The 26901-nt window shown below is 39.8% G+C and overlaps 2 protein-coding genes and 1 long non-coding RNA gene across 5 annotated transcripts; 1 reads left to right on the plus strand and 2 right to left on the minus strand.

The window, feature by feature from the left end:
- The first annotated feature begins 13 nt into the window (after nucleotides 1-13).
- On the plus strand, nucleotides 14-11224 carry rlbp1b (retinaldehyde binding protein 1b). 3 transcript variants are annotated; one of them, XM_032589624.1, is made up of 8 exons: nucleotides 14-1523; nucleotides 3483-3555; nucleotides 5976-6104; nucleotides 6957-7161; nucleotides 8100-8278; nucleotides 8794-8952; nucleotides 9039-9149; nucleotides 10432-11224. In XM_032589624.1, the coding sequence occupies exons 1-8, from the start codon at nucleotides 1450-1452 to the stop codon at nucleotides 10558-10560; spliced, it is 1059 nt and encodes a 352-aa protein (XP_032445515.1). In that variant the 5' UTR covers nucleotides 14-1449; the 3' UTR covers nucleotides 10561-11224. The 3 variants fall into 3 exon arrangements, with proteins under 3 accessions (XP_032445515.1, XP_032445509.1, XP_032445516.1); XM_032589618.1 differs by lacking the exon at nucleotides 14-1523 and adding an exon at nucleotides 2020-3051 and having other exon boundaries at nucleotides 3512-3555; XM_032589625.1 differs by lacking the exon at nucleotides 14-1523 and adding an exon at nucleotides 2963-3051.
- Nucleotides 4837-5963, minus strand: LOC116736847 (uncharacterized). The gene is made up of 2 exons (XR_004342685.1): nucleotides 5798-5963; nucleotides 4837-5719 (listed from the first exon to the last, which is right to left on the minus strand). It is a non-coding gene; the product is annotated as an uncharacterized LOC116736847 (long non-coding RNA).
- On the minus strand, nucleotides 11216-26248 carry LOC116736812 (monoacylglycerol lipase ABHD2-like). The gene is made up of 12 exons (XM_032589606.1): nucleotides 25834-26248; nucleotides 25637-25717; nucleotides 25491-25539; nucleotides 22679-22906; nucleotides 22414-22589; nucleotides 21013-21180; nucleotides 20664-20847; nucleotides 19313-19405; nucleotides 19045-19146; nucleotides 18893-18962; nucleotides 18613-18697; nucleotides 11216-13005 (listed from the first exon to the last, which is right to left on the minus strand). Exons 4-12 carry the CDS (start codon nucleotides 22888-22890, stop codon nucleotides 12803-12805), a joined length of 1293 nt encoding a protein of 430 aa, XP_032445497.1. The 5' UTR covers nucleotides 22891-22906; nucleotides 25491-25539; nucleotides 25637-25717; nucleotides 25834-26248; the 3' UTR covers nucleotides 11216-12802.
- Nucleotides 26249-26901: the final 653 nt, after the last annotated feature.

Raw genomic sequence — 26901 nt, forward strand, 5'->3', positions numbered from 1 at the left:
TCCATAAAAAAAAAAACTGAACATTTTTTAGATTAATCTCAGAAACTTTCTGCTAAAGGTGCAGGCTTTGTTTTCTCTACCATGTCCCTAATCTACTGCTGTAGTGCTGTACATCATGCATCATATCACATCTTTCATGTAAACTGCAGTGCAAAGTGCTTTTACTGATTGAAAACAGCCTGTTGTGTTCCCTAAAAAATAAAAGCAGGAAAAATTGAAGAATAAAATGACGATAAAGTGGATTATTTAAAAAATAAGAATGAAATTGTTTAACTGCAATTATAGATTAATAGGCATTAGTTGTTTGCTAGTTAGTGTAGCTACCGATGCTAACTAGTCTGATTAACAGCGTTTTCTTAAGCAACATACAAAGGAACGATTGACAGCTCTAAGACCCTCCCCCTCGCTCTGATTGGTTGTTTCTGACTTGACATGGACGGCTTTAACAAATATGTTTTTTTTTTAAAATAAAAACATAAAAGTTAAATAGCTTTCTCAGGATGACTATAAATATCTGAAATATTGAATCTTTCTTCATTTTGAGTCTTAAATATAGGCTGGAATAAAAAGGACAGAATCTAAGACAGGAAATGGGAAAAGAAAATAAAGAAACGAGATGGATTCAGAGTACCGTAGATTAAATAAAAGCATTTTTGACCAAGAGAACTCAGGTAAAAGTTGGATTAAAAATGTTTTATTTACGGAAATGACCTCAGCACTTCAGGCAGTTCATTGCAAAGGTGAGGCTCTTTAGGCAGCATCTGCTGGATGTTTCATCTTTGCACTTTAGGAATCGGCTTTAACACGTTTCACTTAACCAGAGGGAGACGGTAAAACGAAACACATTTCCAGAACTACTGGTGCACACATTAAGAACGCATAATGTTAAAAACTCCACCTTCCGTCCTCCTGACAGATTTCCCTTTCTCAGCGTCATAAAACGCCTCAGCATCGTCTGCTGTTGGGAAATATTTGAAGCCTTGTCCAAAATCAGCTGGTGGGAGTTTCACGAAGAGCTGGACCAGGAAATGACATCATTTTATGTCCAAGTAGGTCTCAAAATCCACCTTGGTAAGGTTGGACAGAGCCAGCATTATTCCCTAATGCTGTTTAAACACTTAGTATCACAAAGAGGTATTAATCCGCTGAAAACAATATAGATTCACCTTGAAATAAACACTCAACTTTGCCCACGCGGTGAATTAGTGCGCTACGGATTGTTTTTGCAAGTGCGAGCAGAGAAAGCCGCTTTGTGACAACAACATGTTGGGAGAGCAGTGGCCCTCTCTTACTCCATAAATAGCTTTAAACCCTGTTCTCTCTCAAACGGGCACACACACTTTCCAACAATCAAAACACAGATTTCAGAGCGGAGCCCCCCTCCACCCGGGGGAAAGGAGAGGCCATTGTTTGTCAAATCCTTCTGATTTCGTCCCCCGGAGCCGCTTTATGCAGATTACTGGCCGGGTGCCCGCTTGGACCGGCGGGGTCAGCGAGGGTGAGACGGACAAACTGGGAAACTGGTAAGAAATTCACCCCAAAAGCAGTACAATCTCATATTTTTAAATGCATTCATTGCATCTTTTTGCACTGGATCCAGTCGAAATGTAAAAGGTGATTATCGTGTGACTGTCTCCTGTACTATCGCGATAGGACAGCTGTCGTACATACGAGAACTATAATGTCATCTCGGGGATTGTTTTGACTCCATGTTTGCGGAAGTCGGAGCTGAAATAGAAAACAAAATGCCGCCGTATAAATGCACTCCGCTGTGTGTGTGTAACCAGTTTTGTTGGAGGGCTGGAGGGGAAAGGCTGGCATCTTACATATATATATTTTTTTTCTTCTAATATTAATAGAACGGTTCAAAAACAGATTAATCGATATGAAAGACTCCTGGCCGGTTTTAGTAAGCGGCACATCCGGTTTTTAGACTTTCAGGTTGGGGATAAATTATTTATTTTTTTTCTCTTTTGAAAAATGAAATCAATATTTAAACATTTTTTATTGAAATATCTTATATAAAATGTAACTTTTTTATTATTATTATAACATCAACAACACTGTGTGGAAGAAAACAAACATTGTGAACACACTAGAGTGAAACCTGGTGGCGGCACCATCATAATGTGGGGATGGGTTGCGTCAACAGGGCCAAGGAAAACCTGTCAGAGTAGCGAAGAGGCTGAATGGAGTTAAATGCAAAAAAAAAAAATTAAAAAAATCCTGGAGGAAAACCCGCAAAAACACTTGAGACAATAAGGAGGTTTCCATGGCAGCAGATGGGGGGGGGGCTGAATACAAATGCACACTTTTGGAACGTGGTCCTCCAGAACCAGAACCAAACGTGGAGAAGCAGCATTCGGACTTTATGCTCCAAAAATCTGAAACCAACTTCCAGAAAAAAACCCCCGCAAAACTGTCGAAACAGGCTAAAACACACCGGCTCAGTGATGCCTTCGATTAGTAACAGCTGGAACTTCGACCAATGCATTTGCTCAATAATGGCTTTTGACAAAATGTAATGTCGGTAAATTGCTTGTTTAAAAAATTAGTCGCTGCGTCACGTCGCGGAAATGTGCTGCGCAGATCAACTTCACCGCTTCTCGCGGGTCGCTCAAAAATACAAACGTCTAAAGTTGCAACACGAAGTCTGAAAGAATCTTAAACGGTATTCATGAATGTGAAGCGGGTCGACAGAGACTCCACTTGTTCGTCGCGTTGTCGCACTCGAATCCTTCTGGACTCTGATCGGATCCCGAAGTTTTGTTCGAAACATCGCATCACCCGGAAGACGCGCGCCGGGTCTCCTTTCCTCAACAGGAGCTCCTCCGCCCGCTTTCCGTCACACCTACGGCCACTTTCACGCTGATTGAATGGAGACGAGAAGGGAAAAAAACAAAAACAAGCAAAACCCCCCCCCCGAAAATCTGCTGGTCGTAATCTGGTGTGACGCCACTAATCCCAGCACCATAAAATCCCAGGTCCCTTCCACCTCTGGTCCACACGGACCGCCGCCGCTCTCCGCCTTCTCCTCCACATCTGCGTCAGGTAAGCTTCCTCTCCTCAGCGTCTTCATCCTCCTGCTGTAGATGTCAGGCAGAAATGCAAACCCATTCCCTCCGATCTTTCAATTCCAGAGAAAAGCGTCATTCATCTTTGTTGGAAAAGTTTCATCGGCAGCTTTCAGTCATTCCTACAAGCTTTTCAGCGTTGAATCATTTACAAAAAATATTTTTTAAAACTTTCGATAAATGTAGTACTGAGATGTTAGCAAACCAAAAAAAAAAAAAAAAAACCCAACTATATTTATGTCCACCGAGTTCAGCGTTAACCTGAAAAGGCCTGAAACCTCCTGACAAATCCTCCAGAAATAGGCGAGCGCCAAATATAGCTCAGTCAGGTTACCCTGAGAGCCGGGAGGACGGAATAAAGGGGATTAATACGGAAGCACAGAGTGTTGATTGTTCTCTCATTTACAGGAATTCACAAAATCCCTGGTTTTCTGCAGGACGTGCAAAGCCGATCGGAAGAGCAGGAAGCATGGCTGTAGTCGTAAGTATTTTCCCACATTTACTCTGTTAAAGCTGCTTCTAAAGCTTTTTTTCATTTTTTTTTTTTTTTCTAAAATAACTCTTAACTCGCTTTAGGCAGAGTTTGTTACCCATCGATCAACACATCAGGGTCAGTTTTCTGTTTTTATTTTTAAATTTAAAAGATACCCTCCCCAAAAACAAGCTGGCAACAGGATATGACATCACATGAGGCAACTGATAACTGATTGGAGGCGTTTAGTAGCGTTCTCCCTTTTGATTTAATGGATCTTGTTCTGCGCCGGCCAGAGCCAAATATTGCAGCCGTACTTTGCCAAAAAAAAAAGTCCCACATTTTTCGGGTTTCACTGGAAGGAACTTGTAAACCCGAAATGCGATTGCATTTATTCGTTGTAGAAGAGGCAAAAAAAAAAAAAAAAAAGCGCCTTGAATTTGGTCAGATGGAAAATATTAAACTGGAACGTTAAATTGCTTCTACTAGCTTAAAGTCAGAAGACGACCGTCGTCGCGATTTGCTTCGGCTTCACCATCCGCGACGGCGTTCCTCATCGCCTTGGAGTCAAAAACAAAACAAAAAAAAAACAACTCAAAAACTTCAGCGTCCACAGTGAGATCGGCCGTGGTTATTTACTAATGAAAGCTGACTGGCTCGATTCTTGTGCTTTTTGTGACGTCACTTCCGCCAAAACACAGGAGTTTCAGTTGGGGTTTTTTTCTTCTAATAATTGTTATTATTATTATTTTTTAGATTATATCCTGTAGCTGGAAATCCACGCTTCATCAAAAAGATGTGTTTTTAGTGTGAGTGCACATTTGTTAGAGAAAAGGGGGGGGGGGAGAAAAATGCACCACTGTATGTCATCTTTAAAATCTGGGATCGAAATTAAAGGAGGGACGGAGCTGTGGCTGAACGACCAGCAGCTACTGGTTTCCTGGTTCACACGTCGTCCTCGGTGTGTATTTACAGGCTTTTCTGGACTCATGTGAGCAAGATTAATAAAAATCACACACACACACACACACACTGAGCCCTATTGATTGGGGTCCAATAACACTGAAGAACAGGCTTTCCTACCCATGTGGATTAGATGTCTAAAGCTCAAAGAGCAATAACCAGCACATGTGACAGAATTATATTGACATAGCAAAGCGTTTAGCTTCATCCAGAGCTCTGCACTGAGTTAAAGGTTTCATTTTAGGTCTTTGAGGATGCATTTGAAGACGTGTCTTCAAGTGTGAATCATTATACAAAGAAGAATTTCGGTGAATTTCAAATACAGGATTTTTTTTTTTTTTTTTTACCAAATCCACACCAGGTCAAAATTATACGTACAAGCTCAAGTATGTCACATATCAACAAAACTGTGGGATGGGAATCCATAAGATAGCATATTAGGGCTGTTGTACATAGAAAAAAAAGAGGAGTAAATTTCCACCAAAACACTGAAAATTTTGAGATTAATCTCAGAAATTCTCAAGAAAAACCATGGAAATTTCAGACTTCAAAAGTCAAACAAGTTTCCAATGTTTTATTAGAAAATTTGATATTTTTGACTGAAATTTACTAGCTATATACAACGGCACTAATCCTCCAATCGAGAACCGGTTGCTAGGAGTTAAATTCCTTGGAATCGTGAAGGCGCCTGCCCAGCCGCTGATCTTGTCGGCTCCAAAGCGTCCAGACGTGTGATGGCGCGTCACACATGCTCCGTATTTTTGACTTGGAGAATATCCAAGATGGCGTCGCGGCAAAAGCTCTCCGAGGCACGGTTACATTACAAAAATAAAAAATAAATAAATTATATGATATTATAAAAGTATAATTTTTAAAACATTGGTTATTTAAAAAAACAAAAACGAGCAACACACGGTTGCAACGTGTGCAGAGCTCTAATAACAACTTAAGAATGAAATGCCTCCATTTCCACACCTCATTTACCTTTAGAAACATGAGCACAGTTGGGTGTTGCAACAGGGAAAATGGTCTCCAACCTAAATCCGTTGAAAATGCACGGACTACATTTACAGGCTGAGTCCGTATGGAAAACCAGAATCTGCTAAATGAGCTCTACCGTTTCTGCGGTGGAACCGCTAGCCACTGGCTGAAGAGGATTAAAACCAAACACCAATAGGAGTGTGTGGTGATTTTGGTGAGTGTGTGCAAACTTTTTACCAGCATTGTAAGCAAGATCTTTCCCGTAAGTACAAAAAGGCGCATTCTGGGAAAGAGTCAGGAATCAAACGTGAAGCAGAAAAAACTAAAGTTTTACCCTGACAATTACTTTATCACCGTAAAAAGTCTGTCTTTTGTGCAATAGAGAAATGAATATTTGACTGGATGCTCTGCAGCAATAATTGTTCATTTAAACCGCTCTGTTTAAAGGGGACAAACTGACTGAGCGACTTCTTCTTTCCTCTCAGAGTGGAACTTACCGCATGGTGTCGGAGGAGGAGCAGGCGCTCAGGGCCAAGCTGGAGCATCTCACCATCAAGGACCACGGCCACGTGTTTGGACCCTGCGCCAGCCTGCCAGACCACACCAGGCAGAAGGTATCCAGACCTGCACTGTTGCCTCAATCCCCGTTCAACTCGATAGCTGAGCCATATTTTTACTTAATCACTGAAAGGAAAATGTTCCTAAGCAGGGTTTCGGCAGGTTTCACCAGCTCAAATTGAAGACTTTTTAAGGCCACTATGAATTAAATTTTAGACCCGCAACACCACAGAAAACAAAATAAATAATATATGGCAGAGGTTGGCAACAGAAGTGAGCCAGGGGTTTAGACGAACATTGTCCAGCCAGCTGATGGTAAATTTGCACTTACCAATGATTGGCTTATAAGGACTAGCTAGCTTTAGAATCTAGCTACCAGTACGTGCAGCCGTCTTGAGTCAAAGAACAAAAAAAAATGTCAAAGTTTTGCGTAACAGTAAAGTCCTGCAAAAAGATGACTATGTAGAATATACAAGTCCTGCCAAATCAAAATTTAAGACCAATTTATTGTAAACCCAATGAATTTAAGACATTTTAAGGCCTTGATGTTAGTTAAGTAAATGTAAGACTTTTTTAAATGATGCACAGGCACCCTGTTAAGTGTAATTTCCAGAATATATGTCGGAGCTTAAGTCAAATCAAACCCATCTATTATAATTTGATCTTATAGCTAAAAAGTACAAACAACAAAACAACATAGCACTTCTTCCAGATCAAGGTGCTCCAATAACTTTTACAGCTCTGGACTTTTTCAGGGCCCTCTGGTCTGCTGGATTACAGTAGCAGTATAATTTTTAAAACATTGGTTATTAAAAAAAAAAAAAAACAAGCAAACAAACCAAGTCCCTTCTGGATAAACTCATCTAAGTGAACTGTTAGCTAAATGTCAGGTTTGGCTCCCCCTGCAGGCCAAAGATGAGCTGAACGAGACGGATGAGAAGCGCGTGTCGGCAGCGAAGGAGCTTCGAGGTATCATTAAGGAGAAGGCGGAGGCCGGAGATGACCTGGCCAAGGGGGTGCAGGACACCTTTGGGGAGAAACCAGACAGTCTGCTGGTCCGCTTTATCCGCGCCAGGAAGTACGACGTGCCCAGAGCCTTTGACCTCATGAAGGGTGAGACAAACCAACAAGCTGAAAGGAGCTTCATTTGATTTGCCAACACGAGCGCAATCTACAGTAGTAGATTTTACAGCTACTGTAAAAATACTACTGTAAAAATATTTAATGCATTAAAAACTCGGATTCTAAACCGAGTTTTTCTTTTACCCGTTAGCCACTTCAATTAGGAGATGCTGGATGTTTTTCAACCTGGCCGCCATTTTTGAGCGATTTAAATCCGTTATTGCTGTAAATTTTTCCCCCTTTTCATGACGTGGATGAACTTTATGTCGCATTGTACCTTTTAAAGTCTTCCTATTCATACAACTTTAAATTAATATGTGGCAGAATCACATGTCAAAACTGAAGTTTCTCCGTTACAACCATTTTGAAAAATGTCCACCAGAAAAAGGAGACGCAGAATCAGTGAAATGGATCTGATTTTTTATGGTTCCAAATATATAGGCTATGATTTGACTCCAAATACAAATAAATATAGCTGGCAATTTTAGAGCAAAAATAAATTTTCCACGACAACCGTGGTGGCCATTTTGAAAAATCCCCCCCCAAAAAAGATTAGTAAATGTGATTTCTATGGGTTCAATTGTGACACCAGAAATATTCATCTGTGATTTTATTGGCAGACTCAGTTCAAAAATACATCTTCCCAGATGACGTCCATCTTGAATTTTTTAGTGGCTAGCTTTTTTAAAAAAGCAAACCCCTGGGGACATCTGAACATCTGTCCCCAGTTAGGTTCTTGTTGGTGAAATATCTAATTTTCTGCTGCACTGTACTAATTAATTTCTCCTACATATAAGTGCACTTTTAATCACATGAAATTAATCCATTTCATACTCCAAACATAAAATGAGACAGACACTTTCTAGTTCATTTTCAAAGACAAAACCCAGCAGGGCCTGACTGACTCTTCCTTTTGGCTCTCCGTTCAGGATATGTCCGCTTCCGGAAGGATTACCCCGAGCTGTTTGAGAACCTGACCCCAGAGGCCGTGCGCAGCACCATCGAGGCCGGCTACCCCGGCATCCTCCACAGCAGAGACAAATACGGACGCGTGGTTCTGCTGTTCAACATCGAGAACTGGGACTACGAGGAGATCACCTTTGACGAGGTGGTACCCTGAAAGGACTAGTCAGGAGAAGCGTAACTCAGGGATTTTGAAGGTTTCACCAGCTCAAATTTAAGGCTTTTAAAGACCAGTATGAATTAAATTTAAGACCTGTTCCACGACATAAAGGTACACTGTAAAACCGCACATTTTATATAGTAGTGTCAAGACGAATGACAACGAATGTTTGCTTCTATCACTTACCCTTGATGGATGCAAGAAAGCTAGCTAGCTAGCAAGGGCATATTAGCTAGTTAGCAGTAGCTTCAAACCTACTCAAACGCTTGCCAGTCAGAAAAGTCCAGCGAGAAAAATAATTAGAATAATCCTGTCAGGACAAAATTTAAGACCTGTGATTAATGGGTTTAAGCCCACTTATGTTTTTCAGAAAGAATTCAAGACATTATAAGGCCTTAACTATAGATGCATTAATTTAAGAGTTTTTAAGGATGCGTGAATACCATGGCGACTGGGAGCAGATTTGATGAGGCTCTCGTGGCAACCTCTTGTGCGTTCAGATTCTGCGCGCCTACTGCGTGATCCTCGAGAAGCTGCTGGAGAACGAGGAGACTCAGATCAACGGCTTCTGCATCATTGAAAACTTCAAGGGCTTCACCATGCAGCAGGCGTCAGGGATCAAACCCACCGAGCTCAAGAAGATGGTGGACATGTTGCAGGTAGGGTTGTAAATCCAGCTTTCCTTTCGCCGAACTCTTTAAGGATCGGGTCCGCCTCAACCGCGTTGCTCTTGGCGTCCCACCAGGACTCCTTCCCAGCCCGTTTCAAGGCCGTGCACTTCATCCACCAGCCCTGGTACTTCACCACCACCTACAACGTGGTGAAGCCCCTCATGAAGAGCAAGCTGCTAGAGAGAGTAAGTCACAAACATAACCTTCCAAAAACTCTCTGTGCCAGTCTTTAATGGTTTCACATTACAGCCACAAAGATCAGTGTGTTTACTCAGAGTGTTTACTCTGCAACACTGCAAAAACATAAAATCTTACTAAGTGTTTTGGTCTATTTTCTAGTGCAAATATCTTAATAGACTGAAATAAGGCAAAACTAGCTTAGAAGGCACTTTTCAACAAGGTAGGAACGTGTTTTAAGTCAGCGATTCCTTAATATTGAGGAAAATATAAAATATAATCCACTGGCAGATTATTACACCATAGCAAGACATTTTTTCCCATGTTAAAAGGAAACAATCTTCCAGTGGAACTAGTACATTTTTCTTTATCAATATTATGAAATTATTTGCTTAAAGCTAGCTATTGTGTCTTGCTGAAAAGTTACTGATGAGTTAGTGTTGTCTTATATCAAGTGTGCAATATTTACTTGTCCATTTACCATTAAATGGATAAAAAAAAAAATACTAGGTAAGATTTTGTGTTTTTGTATTGATTGATTACAGTTTTCTGGACGATAACAGATCTTTAAAAAGCCAACAAGAACCTAACTCGGGACAGATGTTCATATGTTCCCAGGGGTTTGATACTGGCCAATACCAATATCGATGTTGGCCAATTTTGGCCAGTATTGATATTTTTTTGTCTGGTGAAAAAATTATAATAGCCAAATATGTTGAGAAAGTCACTAAATTGGCAACATTTGGGGTAAATATTTTTAACCGCACACCTGGTGGGTGGATCTAATTTTCATACCTTTGCAGAGCTAGATAAAATCAGTTTGTAAATATCGGTTGATCGGTTGATCTCCCAGAATGAAAGAATCGGAGGCCGATTTATCATCTGACCGATTTATCGGAGCACCCCTAGTAGATACAGTTGAGAAAATGGGGGTGAGTTTTGGAAAGTGAGTTTCACAGATCCTCTCCATCCAATCTGGCTGAGCTCAAGCAAAAAGAAAGCACACGAGTCAGTCTTGAGTCAAGTACAGACTCATTTTTAATTGAATTTAAAAAATGCACCGAAGGTTGTTGATGAAACCTTAATAAGAAAAAAGCCCTCAGGGGGGTATAGATAAGCTTCTAAATTATGTGCAAAGAGGCTCCAAGAACAGTTTCATATTGACTAGAGGTGCTTAAATGCTAGAAACGGCCGCCTCCAAACATTTTTTTGTCCACCATATGACGTTAATTTCACCATGTGAGTGGTTTCCTGCACAAACGTCCCTGACAGCCGCTCTGTTTGCTGTAGGTGTTCGTTCACGGAGACGAGCTGGAAAACTACTACAAGGAGTTTGACCCCGAAATTCTTCCGTCCGAGTTTGACGGAAAAGGTTCCAAGTACGACGGCAAGGCCACGGCGAGCAAGCTGTTCGACTAGTCGTCGTAGAAACCTGTCGCCCAACAGTCTGACAGCTGTAACGCAGTGGAGAAAAAAATGTAACAGAATAATCCAGCTGTGTGGATGTAGGAAGAATAGTTATGAATGAAACATAGGAGAGTGTGTGAAAGGCTGACGAAGAGTCCGTTTTCCAGATGTTCTGACAAAACCCAGTCCTACAGAAAAGGAGGCGGTACCGAGCTGATACCTTAGCTTCCTCTAACTCATGAATTTTGAGCAGAAATTACAAATGGTTTTGTAATTTAACAAATCTTTTACCCAAAACAGATGGCAATTTAAATTCACACGGAAACCTGATTGGAAAATGAATATTTCTTTCTGCATTAAAAGAGAAAATGTTGTCCACTTCCCACTGATTTACCAACACAACATCTTAGAAGCTGAAAAAGAAAGTCCCATCAGGGATGATATTTCAAACACCATCGTTATGGCTGAATCGCCGTGGCAACTGGATATATTTTAAACAGATTTCAGGAGTTTTAATGTTGTTTTACACACCAAATGATGAGACTCAACGTATGACAGGTCTGTCATTTCTTTCTTTAGATTCACTTTCAGAATAAAAGCAAGTTTTACCCAACACACCACCTTGTACTCCAGCAACAATGTCAATAAATGTACAATAAACTGTATATAAATATAACTTTTGGTCATTTTATTAAGAAATGTTGAGAACAAATCATGAATGACGAGATCTACAAAGCAGAGGGTTGATTAAACCTTTTTGTTACCCGTAGAGATTCATGTTTAACAAAGAAAAGAGACAAAAATGATTATTGATCAACAATAGAGGCATAAAAAAAACTGAATCATCTACTGACTTTCAGTAACACCCACCTCTTCATTTGAGCAGTATATAAAATCCACAATTGCACAAAATAATAAACATTTCTTATAGGAACAACAGATTTTTCTTTTGAAAGAGGGGTTCTGTGAGAAGATCATAAGCAGTTAATATCTTACCTGTGGTTTAAAACTTTGGCATAAATACAGACGATTAGGTTCTGGAGGCTAAAACGTCGTCGGACAAAAATGTCAAGGTGGTTATTTTGAAAAGCATTTTATGAACCTTAAGTCTGTCTCCAGCTGCTTTTGGCAGAAGCTAATGATTGTTTAAATGAAAAACGAAAAGAGGGGATGGTGCCTCACTGATTATCCTCCTCAGTGAAATATGCTCAACAGATCATGTGAGATATTTCTAGACAGAAACTGAGAACGTCTTATTTGTTGGGACTTATATCCGACTGGAAGCGCTACATGTTTCGCTCGGAGTTGCAGTAGACTTATTTACCTCAGGTAAGATATTAATTACTCGTACCTCTTCAGCAGAAGTTTACTTCAAAAATTCAGGACTTTTATTTAACAGCATAGTGAACAATTGATTTAAAAAAAAAAAAAAAGTGCATGAAAACTATTTCCAAATTCAAATCTTGCCTCTGTTTCCGACATAATAATGTTACTGTGAGAAATTACGCAACTTGATGCTTTTGTTTCAAGCAGTTTTAGCTAATGAGGGGAACGCTAAGCTAACCAGATTAAAAATAAACCTCCCAAACTATTTCAATCTTGCATTTATCTCTAATCCGAAGCGCTCCCTAAGCCACAACGCTTGTACTTGTAGCTTTTAACGGATCTGTAAGAGACCAGAAAACAAAAACAAAGCAGTGGGTCGATTGCATTGTTTTGTAGGATTAAAGTGAAAACTACAGTTAAATAAATTAAGGTGTTCTTGGAATGGTGAAAGTTGTGAAATGTCTGTGTTGCAAAAAACATGTTGGGTTAAAGTGCTCGTATAGTACAGTACAGTCAGGATGTCCTAATGATTGTACACAACAATTTAGGTTTAAAAGTAAAAAAAGAAAAAAGTGTTCTGAGTAGTTTAGTCATGTTAGGGAAATTAGGACATCTGAAAACAGTGTAAACAATAAAACCAGTCCTGGTGGTTCTGATCGGAAACCCACAAATTATCCAACAGGAACAAACGTTGGTCTCGATCTCTGAAAGGATTTTTCTACGTAAAACTTCACTGAATTTCAACGAATGCAAATATATTAGCATTCGTTAGTCGGTCTGATCAAGTGTTTTCATCGCCGTTAGTAACGAATAATTAGCTGATGCTCTGCAGAGTACGATAAACTGACCCAGCAGATCCGAAGGCCTCGGGACGACCGTGCTGCTGGTCAAGTCTTTGCGTGTCGGCGTCACCTGCTGAGGTTCAGTTTTAGTGCTGATGGGAGGTTAAGTTCGAGTTTCCGCTCCCCTGGCAGGCCTGCTGCTTCTTCTCCCAGTGGCAAATGGCGTCGGTGTACTCCACTATGACCTTGTCCATCCAGGTGAGGGGCTGTGGGAAAAGAACGGCCCCCTCGAAGAAGCCCATGTGGCCCCCGTGCTCAGTCAGGGTGAACATCACGTTGGGCATTTTCTCTAATGTACAAAACACAGAAAGAGAGCGAGGAAGGTCAAACCACATACAGTTCTGGTAAGATGCTTACTTCCACTTATCATGGTCATGAATGTCTGATTCATTTTGTGTTTTACAAATAATTATAGAACTTGGAATTTTTGATTTTTTTTTTTAAAGTTATGTATTTTCCAGGCACAAGGTGTCATAGCATAATCGAGTAACTATGCTAACTTCAGTTGTTTAAAAATATTATGTATGCATATATGTATATCAAACATTACTTAAAGAAAATTGACTTCATAGTTTAACGCCTTGAAATTGGGCCTCTGTCTCTTTAAATAAAAAACTCCTGCTCTTTGTGAAGCTCCGCCTTCAGGAAGTCATGACAACATGGCTCGTCTATTAACCCTTTATGGACATGTTGTCTCTTGTGAAAGATGAACTTGTACCAAACTCGTAGCCGAATTTTGACAAATTCATGTTTCCAACATCTAAAAACAGAATATTACTCCTTCGACTGATTTATTTTTAATTATGAGCATAAAGTTATAATATTAAAAGAATACAGTCATAAAATTACCAGAACAAAGTCGTATTCTGCTAATATTCTGATTATATTCTTGTAATTAAACAAATTTAATACCGAATTTTACAACTCACAGAAGGGTTGATTGAAATAGTAACAGATATTTTCTGTCATTAGTAATTTCTTTTTTAGAAAATAAATGTTCAAATTGTTAGAAAACTTTGAACGCCCCAGGCTCATTTTGGACCACTGTTATCAGCTACCTTCCACTTCCATCTGCTGTTCACAGTTCAATTAAGGTCTAGCATAACATAATAAACAATAATAAAAGTTTAACACAGTAATTTGATCCACTGCTAATGGAAAATAGATATTAAGGCATCTCCAGTCTTACTTTAAGAAATGCATAAAACCAATCCTAGAGTAACCCAACCCTGCCAAACTGTCCTACTGTCTTATTAAATTAGCAAGAGGCTTTTGGACGCGCCTAGTAAACACAAAGTGTCCTGTTGGAGTCTTATTTCATGTCAGCTGGCCAAGCCCGTTTTGCTTCTTATGTAACCTCTGTGATAAATAAATAGGGCATAACATGATGAAAACAAAACTTACATCAAACTGGCTGCTAATTCTAAAAGAAAAAGTCTAAACATTATTAAAGTTGCGCAATTAACAACTATCTATTTTTGAATCAGGTTATCTGAAGCTTACAGTAGAGCAATATACTTATTTTCCTTAAAGTTTCCTTCTAACAGGAAGTGACGACGTCCTCTCAAAGGTAATAAAACAAAGGTTAACAGAGCATTAATCTTGAAATGCAAAAGACAAGAAAAAGAAGAAAAGGAGAAGTTTGTTAGCCAGAAAAATATATAATTTTTTCCCCCATGTTTCCGCTGGTATTTTGACCATTAATGAGCTCCCTGTCGCTGAGGATAGAAGACCTTGCCATCAAATTAATCATTAGCTCCAACCACAAATTCATGTCAGGCTGGGCCGTTTCACAAGTTAAGAGTACTTCCAGTTAGAACAAACATGTTGGTAAATGAATCAAACTTTAAATCTAAATCTCTCGGGGTATGATTAATTGTGGCCTAAACTGTATATGCCAGGTTATTGCTAAAGCAAGTGGAAGTAATTCTGAAGAAAGCAAAGTTTAAGTAAGAAGAACCCAAATACTTGACAAATATAGCAATTCTGATAAGAGAGTATATAAAAAATGTTTGGTTTGTTGCAAGGTATGCCAGTGAAACTGTCTTCAATTCATCTTTCTTTCATTTTATCAGGGATCGGGTTGCAGAGGCAGCAGTCCAAGAAGGGAGGCACAGACTTCCCTCTCCCCAGCCACTTGGGTCAGCTCCTCCGGGGTAATCTTAAGGCGATCCCAGGCCAGCTGAGCTTAGTCCCTTATATAAAAGGCTCTACCTTTGGGTCTCCTCCTGGTGGGACGTGCCCAGAACACCCCGACCAGACAGGACCTCATCCCCGACCCAGAAAAAGCACTCTGCCCTCTTCTGAAGACCATGGTCTCGGACTTGAAGGTACCAACTGTTCTAGTGAAGAGCTAGAGATAACGATCTAATGAAGTTGAGAAAAAGAATCACATCATCTGCAAAAGGTGACAATCTGAGGCCATCAAAACGGATTCTCTCAACACCTAAAAACTCTGTCCAAGAACATAAAATTGATCACAAAGGGCAAAGAGTCCAACTCTCACTACAGGCAATACAGACCAAGTTCTGACGGGTTTTACAGGAACCTAACGGCCCGCATCAAGGGTCTGGTACCGCATGCTATAGTACTGTAGTCCTTTTATGAACAAATCTGGTCTTTCTTCCAAACTTTTGGCCTGTACTCTATATTTTCTGTGACAATGAAAGCCTTTGACAAAGACAATTTGACTTCATAGCACCATAGAGAAGTGTTTCCCAGCCCTGGTCCCTCAAGGCACTGCCCTGCAAGTGTTTTCCTGCTTCTGCACAACTGATTCCAATTGTTGGGCGATTAACAAGTTTTTTGCTGAAGTGCATTCCTCTGAATTAAATCAAAATCAAATCAAATCAAATTTTATTTGTATAGCACATTTCAGCAGCAAGGCATTTGAAAGTGCTTTACATCATATCAAACACAGAAACACAAAGCAACATAGAATCAACAATGAAAACACAGCATTAAGTCAGGTTCCATTAATAAATTTGTAATTGATTACGTTTCAAATACAATCCTAAACAGGTGGGTTTTTAGTCGAGTTTGCATCCATAGAAGGTTTACCTGTTACACTCCTACTGTGTTATATGGAACAAAATACCTGTTGCTATTTTTATTCCCACTCACGCTCACAATCACACAGTTTAAAACGATGTAGACAGCATTTTAATGGGCTTCTGGCACGAGGCTCCGTACACCTCTTTCACGGGATTTCGCTCTGGGACTCCGTCGTCCCTCTCGGATTTTTGTGCAATTGCAACATAGAATCAACCATCAAAACACAGCATTAAGTCAAGTTCCATTGTTAAATTTGTAATTGATTACGTTTCAAATAGAATCCTAAACAGGTGGGTTTTCAGTTGACATTTAAAGGAAGTCAGTGTTTCAGCTGTTTTACAGTTTTCTGGACGTTTGTTCCAGATTTGTGGTGCATAGATGCTGAAAGCTGCTTCTCCTCGTTTGGTTCTGGTTCTGGGGATGCAGTGCAGAACCAGAACCAGAAGACCTGAGAGGTCTGGAAGGTTGATACAACAACAGCAGATCTTTAATGTATTGTGGTGCTAAGCCGTTCAGTGATTTATAAACTAACAACAGTATTTTAAAGTCTGTTCTTTGAGCTACAGGGAGCCAGTGTAGGGTCTTTAAAACTGGTGTTATGTGCTCTATCTTCCTGGTTTTAGTGAGAACGCGAGCAGCAGCGTTCTGGATCAGCTGCAGCTGTTTGATTGATTTGTTGGACAGACCTGTGAAGACGCTGTTGCAATAATCAATACGACTGAAGATGAACGCATGGATGAGTTTCTCTAGATCTGGCTGAGACATTAGTCCTTTAATCCTGGAAATGTTCTTCAGGTGATAGAAGGCCGACTTTGTAACTGTCTTTATGTGGCTCTGGAGGTTCAGGTCAGAGTCCATCACTACTCCCACGTTTCGGGTCCTGATCGCTGGTTTTCAGTTGTAATAACTGAAGCTGTGCAATTAGGTGCTTTAAAGCAGGGAAACATCTAAAACATGCAATGTGCCTTGAGGAACAGGGTTGGCAAACACTGCCATTGAAAATGTCACTCAAGTAAATAACTACCAGTACAGTTCAAAACTGCACAAACGGGATGAGTGATTACATAAATATGACTTACTGAATGACAGTGCACTGTATTTTTCATGACTGCCATGCTTACAGTAATCAGTAAATGCTCTTTCTGACCTTCGTTGTCTCACTTTGGTTTTCTGGATAAGCATTTCCAAGCATGTCATTAAAGCTGCCTCCGTCTTGTCTGCCCAACAATAAATAATTAAGGTTCCCAACCTTTCAGAGTGGAGGGTATGGTTAAAAGTGCTCAGTGAAGTAAGCAGCGACTGAATCCAGTTTCCGTAGAGAAGTAAACCACGGGCTCTTTGCCCTTCTGTTACTCTAAACACCTCGGGTTGATTTCCTGCCCGACACAGTTTACCTTCACATTTGATAACCAATTTTCTGCAGAACGTTCTGCAAAAACCAAACGAGTTACGAATACATAATGCCTTGCCAAATTATTTGCATCACTTCCACATTTTGCCATCCAATTTTTCATGGATCTTGAGTTATTTTGCAAAGAAAAGTGGCAACAAGTTCAGGATCTTCAATACCTCTTTGAAGAATCTAAATTAATGAGTTACAGCAACATTTCAATTCCCTTTGGGATTAATAAGATATTTTTAATTTGAATTGAATTGAATTAGACGTTCAAAACTGGTACACAAAAGACTTTGGGTGTAAGACATTATTGACTCAGGGTACTTTGGGTCACACTGCTTAATGCTGCAGTTTTGTCCAGAAATCTGCAGTGAAGTCATTGTTTCATGAAAAATGTGACTCATTCATGATGGTGGAGCATCGTAGATCCAGAACTCGAAGAAAACTCCAGATAGAAAAGGACCTATACTGAAGAGCTCACGTCTCCGTGTAAAACAGATGAAGTTTAGAATTTCACTCCTCGCTGTCAAACTTATGACACGCTTATGATTTAGCCGCACGCGGCATCCACTGCATGTCAATCCCCGATACAAGACAAGGCAGTACGTGCCGGCCAGGGAGACGCGCACAGACCCACACAGTGCTCTATATATAATCCAGCAGCCAAGGTGGATCACATGTCTCTGAAAAATTCAACAAGACTCCCTCGGCAGAGCGGCGTTAAGGAGAACGATGCGGCAAAACTTTATCAACACTTAAGACAATATGATGTGTGTCCAACGGCAAAGCAAGGACGCTTGTTCACTCTATGCTGGACAAGTTATTGTCTTTTGTAAGCGGATGGAGAGTTGAGCGAAAAAAGACCAAGTCATGGCAAAAAATCTGACATTTTATCAATTGGAGGAAATTCAGTCTGTATCTTTTACTTGGCAGTTAAAAAACATTAAATGCTAAGTAACCGCCGGCATGACCTTTCCTGTTTTATCCATAGTCTTCATTCCAAGCCAGTATTTGTTTGTTTGTTGTTTTTTTTTTAAAGCAGTTATGAGGCACAGTGGCGAAACCTGAAGCTGCTGCCACACAAGTTACTCAACGGCTTGTTGCTAGGTAACCAAAACCAAGACTGAGTGAGTGAGTTGATGCCACCAACTTTTGATAGCTCATCGTGAGAGGCTGAGTGGCTAAAGCTTTTCCTCTGCCTACACGCCCCAGAATGCCATGCGGTTCCGGATCGGAGTTCAGTGAAATTACTGAACTTTCTATTGGACAAATTTTCTATTGGTATTGATGACGTTTCTATAGTGATACATTGTTATTCATTTATTGTCCGGCCCTAGAGTGTGGAATACCAAATAAGAGGAAGATCAAAGTCTATGTTTTTTTTGTCCTATGCAACCTCATGTGCATAGGAGCCACATGAGGGTTTGTTCTGAACTGACCACTAACCTGCAAGCCTGTATGGTATAGCCAGAAGTGACCGATGAACTAGTGGATCGTCAGAGGAGTTGACCAGAAGGAGTGGTACAGATACCTGGAAGCAAGTTTCATATTCAGTTTACTCCTGCTAGCTTAGTTTCAGTAGCATTCATTCAAACATTTATCCTGCAGAAACCAAATCAGACATGTGTCTCTAACAACTCTACAATAGTTAATCAACAGGAACAACGTTCAATAAAAGCACTGATGACACATAGTAGAGATTTTACTACAGATATTTCAGACTCACGTTGTGGATGTAGTGCACACAGCTCTCCTTCTCGTAGTACTCCCTTAAGGAGTTGTAGCCGTGGAATTTTCTGTAGTGTGATAACATCAGAGACAAAGCGTTTGGAACACATTTGCATCCATGTCGACTTTTTAACCCCAACAACATTTCACCTCATGATGTTGTCATCTATCTGCATCAGAGACGTGGCTGCGCACAGTTTGTTGAGGTCTGCATCTTCAATGTTGCTGGAGGTCATGTTCAACAAGCTCCCCCTGGGAACCGAGATCAGCGTGGAGATAACTTAGAGCATTAAGCCGACTAAATGACATCAGCGACCACATTAACACGCCTCGATCTTCTCACCTCTAGCTGTAAGGCGTATTAGCCGATTAGGTACGCATCTGAAACTAGTAATTTGTCCATGAAAAAGTGTCTAACCTGTGTGACAGGATGAGCTTCTTCATGTTGCCCGCCAGCACAAAGTTGTAAAGTCTCCGACACTGGTCCCACTGAAGGAATGTTTCCTGTGCCCTAAAGACACAGAAGACACACAATACTACACCGCATGAGGAAAATTCCTTCTTACAGTGTATTACCCTTAAACTTTCTCACGTTTTGTCACGTTACAACCACAGACTACCGAGTTCATTACAATTAACTAAAACTAATGAAATAACGAAAACTGAAATTGAGAAAACATTTAAACTGAAGTAATACAAATGTAAACTGGAACTATATTGTACGTTTACAAAACTAACTAAAACATACTGAAATTGTAGATATAACTTCCTTTGTTTTTGTCTTTAGGAATCTATCTATTAGCCTTTTGACCTGATGTGAAATAAATTTTTTTTGTCCCCCACCTCAAACAAGCAGTTTACGTCAGCTGTCGGTAAATTATGCCACTCCATACTCCTCTTGGTGGCACTTGCGCTAGTCCGTAAAATGGTGACCGCAAAATTTGAGGTAAAAGAGGCACTTGGTTGTTCAACAATAATTGAAAACATTTTTTGAAAATGGCATCTTCAGTTGAGTATTCATTACCCTAAAAACTAAGTAAAGGGGGCGTGCCGTGGTGGCGGAGTGGTTAGCGCGACCCACATTCAGAGGCAACGTGGCCTCGACGCGCCTGTCGCGGGTTCAACTCCCGGACCCGACGACGTTTACCGCATGTCTTCCCCCCTTTCCTGTCAGCCTACTTTGAAAAAGGGACACTAGAGCCCACAAAAAGACCCCTTGCGGGGCGATAAAAAACAAATAATAAAAAAAAAAAATCTAAGTAAAACTAACTGAATAAGGTAAAAAGTCAGGACGAAAATAAACTAGAAAGTGTGCACTTCCTATGAAAATGCAAGTGTGAATGCTCAATGCTGAACGCTTTTGGTAAAAATGGCAAAAGCGTTAGAAGCCGACCTGAAGCATAAACTGAAACGCGACATTTTATATTGCAATCCTCAATTCTGCTACAGGATGTAGCTGTTTCCCCCGTTTCTATGGGGTGAAAAATTCATAAAAAGCTGAATATTATATAAAGTATGAAGGTTATGAATACCAGGAGATATAGCCGGCATTGGGAGAGCTGAATAGTATAAAAGTTGAATGGTTAGAATAGCACAAAGCATGCAGGAGAAGAAGCACGGCGAAAAAAGAGCAACCAGAATAATAATTTTAAAAAAAAAGTGGAACTCGATATAGTATATTTTGGGCTTTTTAACATAAAGCCCAAAACTATAATAAACCGGCGAACATATTATTGGGATGTAGTGTGATGCGAGTCCCATTGACCGACCTGAGGGCGCTGTATCCCTGGCAGACGCTGACGCAGCACAGCACCTGCTCCTGGTTGGATCGATTTTCTCCCAGGAACTTACACGCTATGTTCCCACCCAGACTGAAGCCCACCACCACCAGCTGCGTTTGGGGGAAAGCGCGCTTGATGTAGGCCACCATGGCCCCAAACTCCCAAGTGCACCCTAAATATATATATTACAAAAACAAACAAAACAAAACATGCTTTTCTGAATATATGGCACGTTCAGAAATGAGGTTTTACATTAGAACGTATAAACCCATTGGGAATGAATCTGTTTCTCTAGTGCAATCGCCTCACAGTGCAGCATGTTGTTAGCCCTACTTACCGTAGGTAAACATGCGCGGCGAGGTGAGCTCCATGTCGGGAAGAGCTCCCAGATGGTTGAGGACGGCGCAGCGGTAACCCTGCCGCTGGGAGTAATCCACAAAGGTTCGAATGTAGTTCTTCTCGCTATGGTTACCAATCCCAGGGCAGATTACCATGGTAACATCGTCTGACATGCAAACAAAGAAAGCAAGTGAAAACATCTAACTGGAGTCATGAGTGTCAAAGTGAACAGCGTGCGTGTGAGTTGATGAATCCTCCCCTCATGGGAGTTCAGCAGAGTTGATGAAGAACTCGTGCGCTCTTTCAGCCAGACGTACAAACCCAGCAGGCAAAAGTCGGGACTCAAAAGAGAAAATACTGACTGATGCAAAAGTTTTTCAGAAACTTACAGAAATGACTTGTCTTCTTTAAAAAGTTGGACAAGAAAACAAGAAGTTAACGGTCCAATTTCTCCCTCAAAGGCGGTTTAAGTAACATAATGTTTTGAATGACTTTTTAAAATATCTTTATTATTGGTTTTTAACTACTTATGTCAGTTTCTCATTCCTTCAGCAACCAAAATGGATTTGTTTGCAATGGCAAGGTGTCAACATTTAGCCCTCCATACTTATAAACATCTCTGAAAAAAACACTTCCGACAGTCAGTGAGGGATTTTTGATATGTGCTGTATGGGCAGTTGCCCAGGGGGGCATCAGACAGGCGAGGGGCACTCAAAAATTAGAAAACAAAATATATCTTAGACATTTTCAAGAAAAAACTTGAAAATTTCTGACTTTGAAAAGTTTCAAATGTTCTAGAAAAATCTCAGAAATTTTGAGATTAATCTAAGAAATGTTCTAGAAACAAACTTAGAAATATCTGACCTTAAAAAGTTTAACTCTGAGATCTCAGAGATTTTCTAGAAAAAACATGGAAAGTTCTCTGTTTCCAAAGTCAAAAATGTTCGACTTTTGGAAAATTTCTGAGTTTGAAAAGTTAAAATTTTTCCCTTTTGAAATTCCAATATTATTTTTGTTTCCAATATTTTTCTAGAAGGTTTCTGAGATCAGTCTCTAAATTTCTGAGTTTTTTGACCAGATTTACCACTTCTTTTTTTTTCTATAGCCCTAATACGCCATCATAGAGAAGTAAGCTAGCGATATTTGGGGTGAAAAAAGTTAAACGACAAACGTTAATTTCGTAGTAGTTCAGAAATGTCTAACATGCCATGTTCGTGGTAAGCTTGATTTTGTTTGTCCAATCAGGCGCGGCAGATTGGACAATCACCCAGTGTTTTCTGGGAATCGCCCAGTTTTTTCTGTTTGTCTAATGAGGTGTGTCCAGTGAGAAACATCCTCCTTTAGAAACGGCTACTTTGTCTGCAGACTCGCTAATCACTGAAGTCATTTTTCTACCGACCTCCTGTGCTGTGCTTTCCTAGAGCTTCAAAGAGGTCAAAGGTGGCTGTGGCTCCATCCTGCATTGGGAGGAATTTGCGAAGCCCGCAGGGTGTTGGAGTGTTGACGCGCCCCATCTTGCCATACAGAGCCGTCTGGAGGTGACCGCTCTTTCCCCAAAGCAAAGGAGGAATGTATCTGAAGGGAGTCACAAGCTCTATATTATAAAAATCATCCGGGTTCAGGAGTTTTAGCGAATTAATCTGAAAAATCTCTCTAAAGCTCACTGTTTGGACAGCATCGGGCAGGACTTGAGCAGGTAGCGGCAGAGCAGCGTGTCCTGGCTGATGACCTGCGGGGCCGCGGTTGGGCTCGTCAGGTTGAGACAGCGCACGACGACGTAGAGGACGGCGGCCACCGCGGCCAGCTTCATGCCGTCAAACATGGCCGGCAGCTCAGAGCCAAAGGTCTGCATGTCGCTGTCCTCCAGCATCATCATTGTGAGAATTGTAGACCTGCAGGTTATGAGCGTAAAACAAAAATAAAAAAACACGCAGAAGTATGTAGATTTCTTGAACTTTGACGTATTTTATCGCAATAGACCAACCAGATGTAAAGTTTACTTATTTCTTGCACCTGAGACCTTCACAGAAAACCCACATTTATGCAAAGATTACATTCCACTTACTAAAACGGAGTTCAGTACAAGATTCTGATCTGTGGGCGTGCCGTGGTGGCGTAGTGGTTAGCGCGACCTGTATTTGGAGGCCTTGAGTCCTCGACGCGGCCGTCGCGGGTTCGGCTCCCGGACCCGACGACATTTGCCGCATGTCTTCCCCCCTCTCCTTCCCCGTTTCCTGTCAGCCCACTGTCATATAAGGGACACTAGAGCCCACAAAAAGACCCCCTGGAGGGGTAAAAAAATGAAAATAAAAAAAAAATTCTGATCTGTGAAAAATTTTGAAAACTTATTTTCTTTTCCTTCCACCTCACTATTAACCCTGTTTTGAGTCGGTACGTCACATAAAATAGTAATAAAATACACTGGAGACTCTAATTACTCTCAAAGAATAGGGATGGTATTACAAGAGCAAGTTAGCATATTTCTAGAAGGCCATTTATACATATCTATGTCAGAAGTATAAAGAAAAATTCAAAGATTTTTGTTTCTTTCCTCAACTCTTTCCTTTAAAACACTTAAAAGGCTTTTGACAAAATTTTAGGCTTCAAGCACAAATGTTGAGTTTGTTTTTTGGACACTTTTTATGTCAATTTCCTGTGTTCAAAACATTTTCTATATATAAAGATAGAAAAAGTATCAATAACATGTGTTATTTTATTGTCTGAAAATTACAAACACAAGGGAACGGTGCTTCGGAGGAAACAAGCAAATCAGTTTTTGAGAAATGCTGATATATTTTTTGGTTTAACAATAAAAATTATGTTTTTAGAAAGAGTAACATTAGCTAATCTGTGGAAAATAGTGTTCACAAACTTTATAGACTATAATGGTAAACAACCAACTATTTAAAAGCATCTGTTTTATACTTATCCTACTCCATACAGGGCTGTAACAATGACATTTCTCATTGACACAAAGCGCTGCCTTTGAGCGAAACGACTGGATTCCATTTTGTAGTGATTAAAAAAAAAGTCTGCACACCCCTGGTAAAAATTATGAGATGTAAAAAATAAACAAACAAGACTTTTATTGTAATATATTCAAATATGTTACACATCTCACAATTCCACAACAAAATGTACAAACTGTACAACATATTTTTTTTAAAAATAACTAAATGAAGCCGGTCAGGGAGCCGGTCAAGAGGCGAACAGCAACACTGAAAGACTTTCAGGAATTTCTGATTGATACCGACTGGGTTCTACAGGTTGCAGCGACATTCTGTGTTCTGCAAGACAAAAGCTTTTTCTTCACAAGAAAACATCCAGACGTGACTAAAACCACCTGGTGGTGGCAGCATAATGATTAATTAGGACTTATGAAAAACCTCTAATTAATTTCCAGGCAGTTTTGGCCTTAAATTTTCAGAAGTCTTCTAGAGATTTGAAGATGAATGAGTTCATTTTTTTTTTAAATTACTACTGTGAGCTGATGTATAAAGTCAAAAATAAAGAAAAGAATGGCTTCACCAGAGAGAACTCAAAGATTTGGAAAAGCCTGGGATGCTGACAGACCTTTACCAAAGAAAGCTTAATGCTAAATTTGAATGAAAGTGTACTTTAACAATTATATATTTTTTAATTCATTTGTTTTTTGTTTTTTTTAAGATGTTGCATTGGAATAAATAGGCCTATTTTCAGCTGAAAAGTGTGGTGAAATGATTTATTTTGGTCTCATTTCTTTACATCACAAAAACATGATACTATTTAGATACCAGTGTGTATATATAAGGACTTCAAAAAGGTTATTTGTTTTATTAAACACTTATGAATCTTTAAAACAAGATTGGAGAAACTGTTCAAAAACAAAGGTTTTACACTAATTTACGTTTCTCCATACTTATAATAAAATTTTTAAGCACTGTTCTATACTTTCCAGTATCTTAACTGAACGTCTGAATGTCCAAATAATAAATCCTTCCAAATAAAATAAAACGCCATGCAAGAAACTCATACCCAGACTATTACATATGTTTTATATACAAAGTGTATTAAACAGGAATGTAGTGATAGCACAAACTGCCTCCAAATCGAACCCAGTCTATACATTGAGTCTACCTTTTAAAGCATTACTATTATTTTTAATATATCTCCTAATATTTATAGCATAAATATGATTTACTATTATAATTTCTGGGGGGGGGTTATATTTAATTTATAAAGAGAAATGACTGGTGACTCCCAGAGGAGTCCCGACCCTTATTTTGGGAACCACTGGCACAGTATTACAACTTCAGCTACATATAAATAAACTTCGCCTAATTAGTTTCCTTTTATAACTTCTGTACAGCTCTAAATAAATTTCTCACAATATAATTACAAATTATATGGATTTAGTATTTCTTTAGTCCGTAAATAATCAACGACGAAGTTCATGCGAGGGATTTAAATGACTGTTGAGCAAGACTTTTGACTCACCTTTCTGTCCGAGCTGGGATAACACAAAACAGTGAATTTTACTTGACAGCTGGTAGGGAAAACACAAAATAAAGACAACTTTAGATAGTGATACACTAAGAAAAACGTTTACTAACAGAGAAAACACAAATTGACCCAAAACTTACATCCAGAAAGCGTGACAGGAGACCCAGCAGCCAGCCTCAACAGGTTCCTCGCTCTCCGTCTGTCTTCAGGTAAAACTCTTCCTGTGAGGGGCAGGAGAGAAACCGTGTTTCCAAGAGTCCAAAAAGCCGACGCTGACGTCAAAACTTGAAACCCAGCAGTTTTCTAAAGTTTAGGAAACGGACACTTCCGGACTTACCATAGCGTTTAAGAGTCTGTCAGAGTTGTAGCCTGAGTCACGGACTCGCTAGCAGCTCCGTCTCCACTTCACACAGCGGAGAAACTGACCAGCCGCGTCGCGAGCTCAAGATGCCTTCAGGCTCCCTTAATAAAGCTCCGACATTAAGCCTTTAGTTCTCCCACAACACTAGAGACGTGGATTTCTACAACACATTTAGTAGGATGTTGCTCCATTCGCTCTCAAATCACGTAGGTGTTATATGTTTGTTCGCCCCTTCCCTATGGAGTAAATGTCCGATTTCTGTGGAGTTACCTATCCCCCCGATACACCAGCACGTCCAACAACCCCAAAAGGCACCACAGCAGACAGCGATACTTCCTACCGAATCGTACCTCAATTTACAGTAACTTCCCTTCCCCGATTCATTGGTCAGACACACGCCCCATGACTGCTCAACACTAATCTCACAAATATGTGCTCTGATGACAGGAAATACTTACATAATCCTTCTGAATAACACTCGACTTGCAGCGTGAGCGCAGAGCAGACAGAAGTTCACAAACTAAACCAAACTTATAGTAGATTCCATTAAAAGTACAAATAAAATCTGTAAGTGAATTAATTCTGATCCGTGTAAAATTGGAAAGACTTTGAATGTGCAACCCGCAGTGAAAACAAAAACAAAAAAGAAACTTGATTAAAGTCAGAGAATAGCAGCAAAACAGTCACAACGCACAATTATGTAGAATAAATCTCTGCAGACTAACTTAGGCCAAATGGGTTAGGCCCTATTTCACATTGTTTAAACCATTCTACATTTTTACCATATAAATAATGACAATAATATAACATAAGTAGAGCATTTTGTTAAATTCAAAGAAAGAAACGTTGCACACATTTAGCTGGGGATGAAGGATGCCCATCAGACACAACTGTGACGTTTAACTTGTTAATTTCTTTGAAAGTAGATCATATTTTTTTCTTTCTTTTTTTTTTCTTTTTTTACAATAAATCTAAAAAAACAGTTTTTATAAAAATAAAAACTATAGTTAACTAGTTATCTCAGTTAACTATATTTTGTTTATA

Source organism: Xiphophorus hellerii, chromosome 2, assembly GCF_003331165.1.
Source record: "Xiphophorus hellerii strain 12219 chromosome 2, Xiphophorus_hellerii-4.1, whole genome shotgun sequence".
Taxonomy (NCBI): domain Eukaryota; kingdom Metazoa; phylum Chordata; class Actinopteri; order Cyprinodontiformes; family Poeciliidae; genus Xiphophorus; species Xiphophorus hellerii.

What these genes read in the sequence shown, in the direction of transcription:
- LOC116736812 (XM_032589606.1), bottom strand. Translation starts at nt 22,890, where the DNA reads ATGATGATGCTGGAGGACAGCGACATGCAGACCTTTGGCTCTGAGCTG. An exon ending in GCCGCGCATGTTTACCTACG is followed by an intron (nt 20,848 to 21,012) that starts GTAAGTAGGGCT and finishes ATATATATTTAG; the next exon opens with GGTGCACTTGGGAGTTTGGG. An exon ending in AAGCTCATCCTGTCACACAG is followed by an intron (nt 19,147 to 19,312) that starts GTTAGACACTTT and finishes CTCGGTTCCCAG; the next exon opens with GGGGAGCTTGTTGAACATGA.
- rlbp1b (XM_032589618.1), top strand. Translation starts at nt 2,877, where the DNA reads ATGGAGACGAGAAGGGAAAAAAACAAAAACAAGCAAAACCCCCCCCCC. An exon ending in CAGGAAGCATGGCTGTAGTC is followed by an intron (nt 3,556 to 5,975) that starts GTAAGTATTTTC and finishes CTTTCCTCTCAG; the next exon opens with AGTGGAACTTACCGCATGGT. An exon ending in AGCCTTTGACCTCATGAAGG is followed by an intron (nt 7,162 to 8,099) that starts GTGAGACAAACC and finishes CTCTCCGTTCAG; the next exon opens with GATATGTCCGCTTCCGGAAG.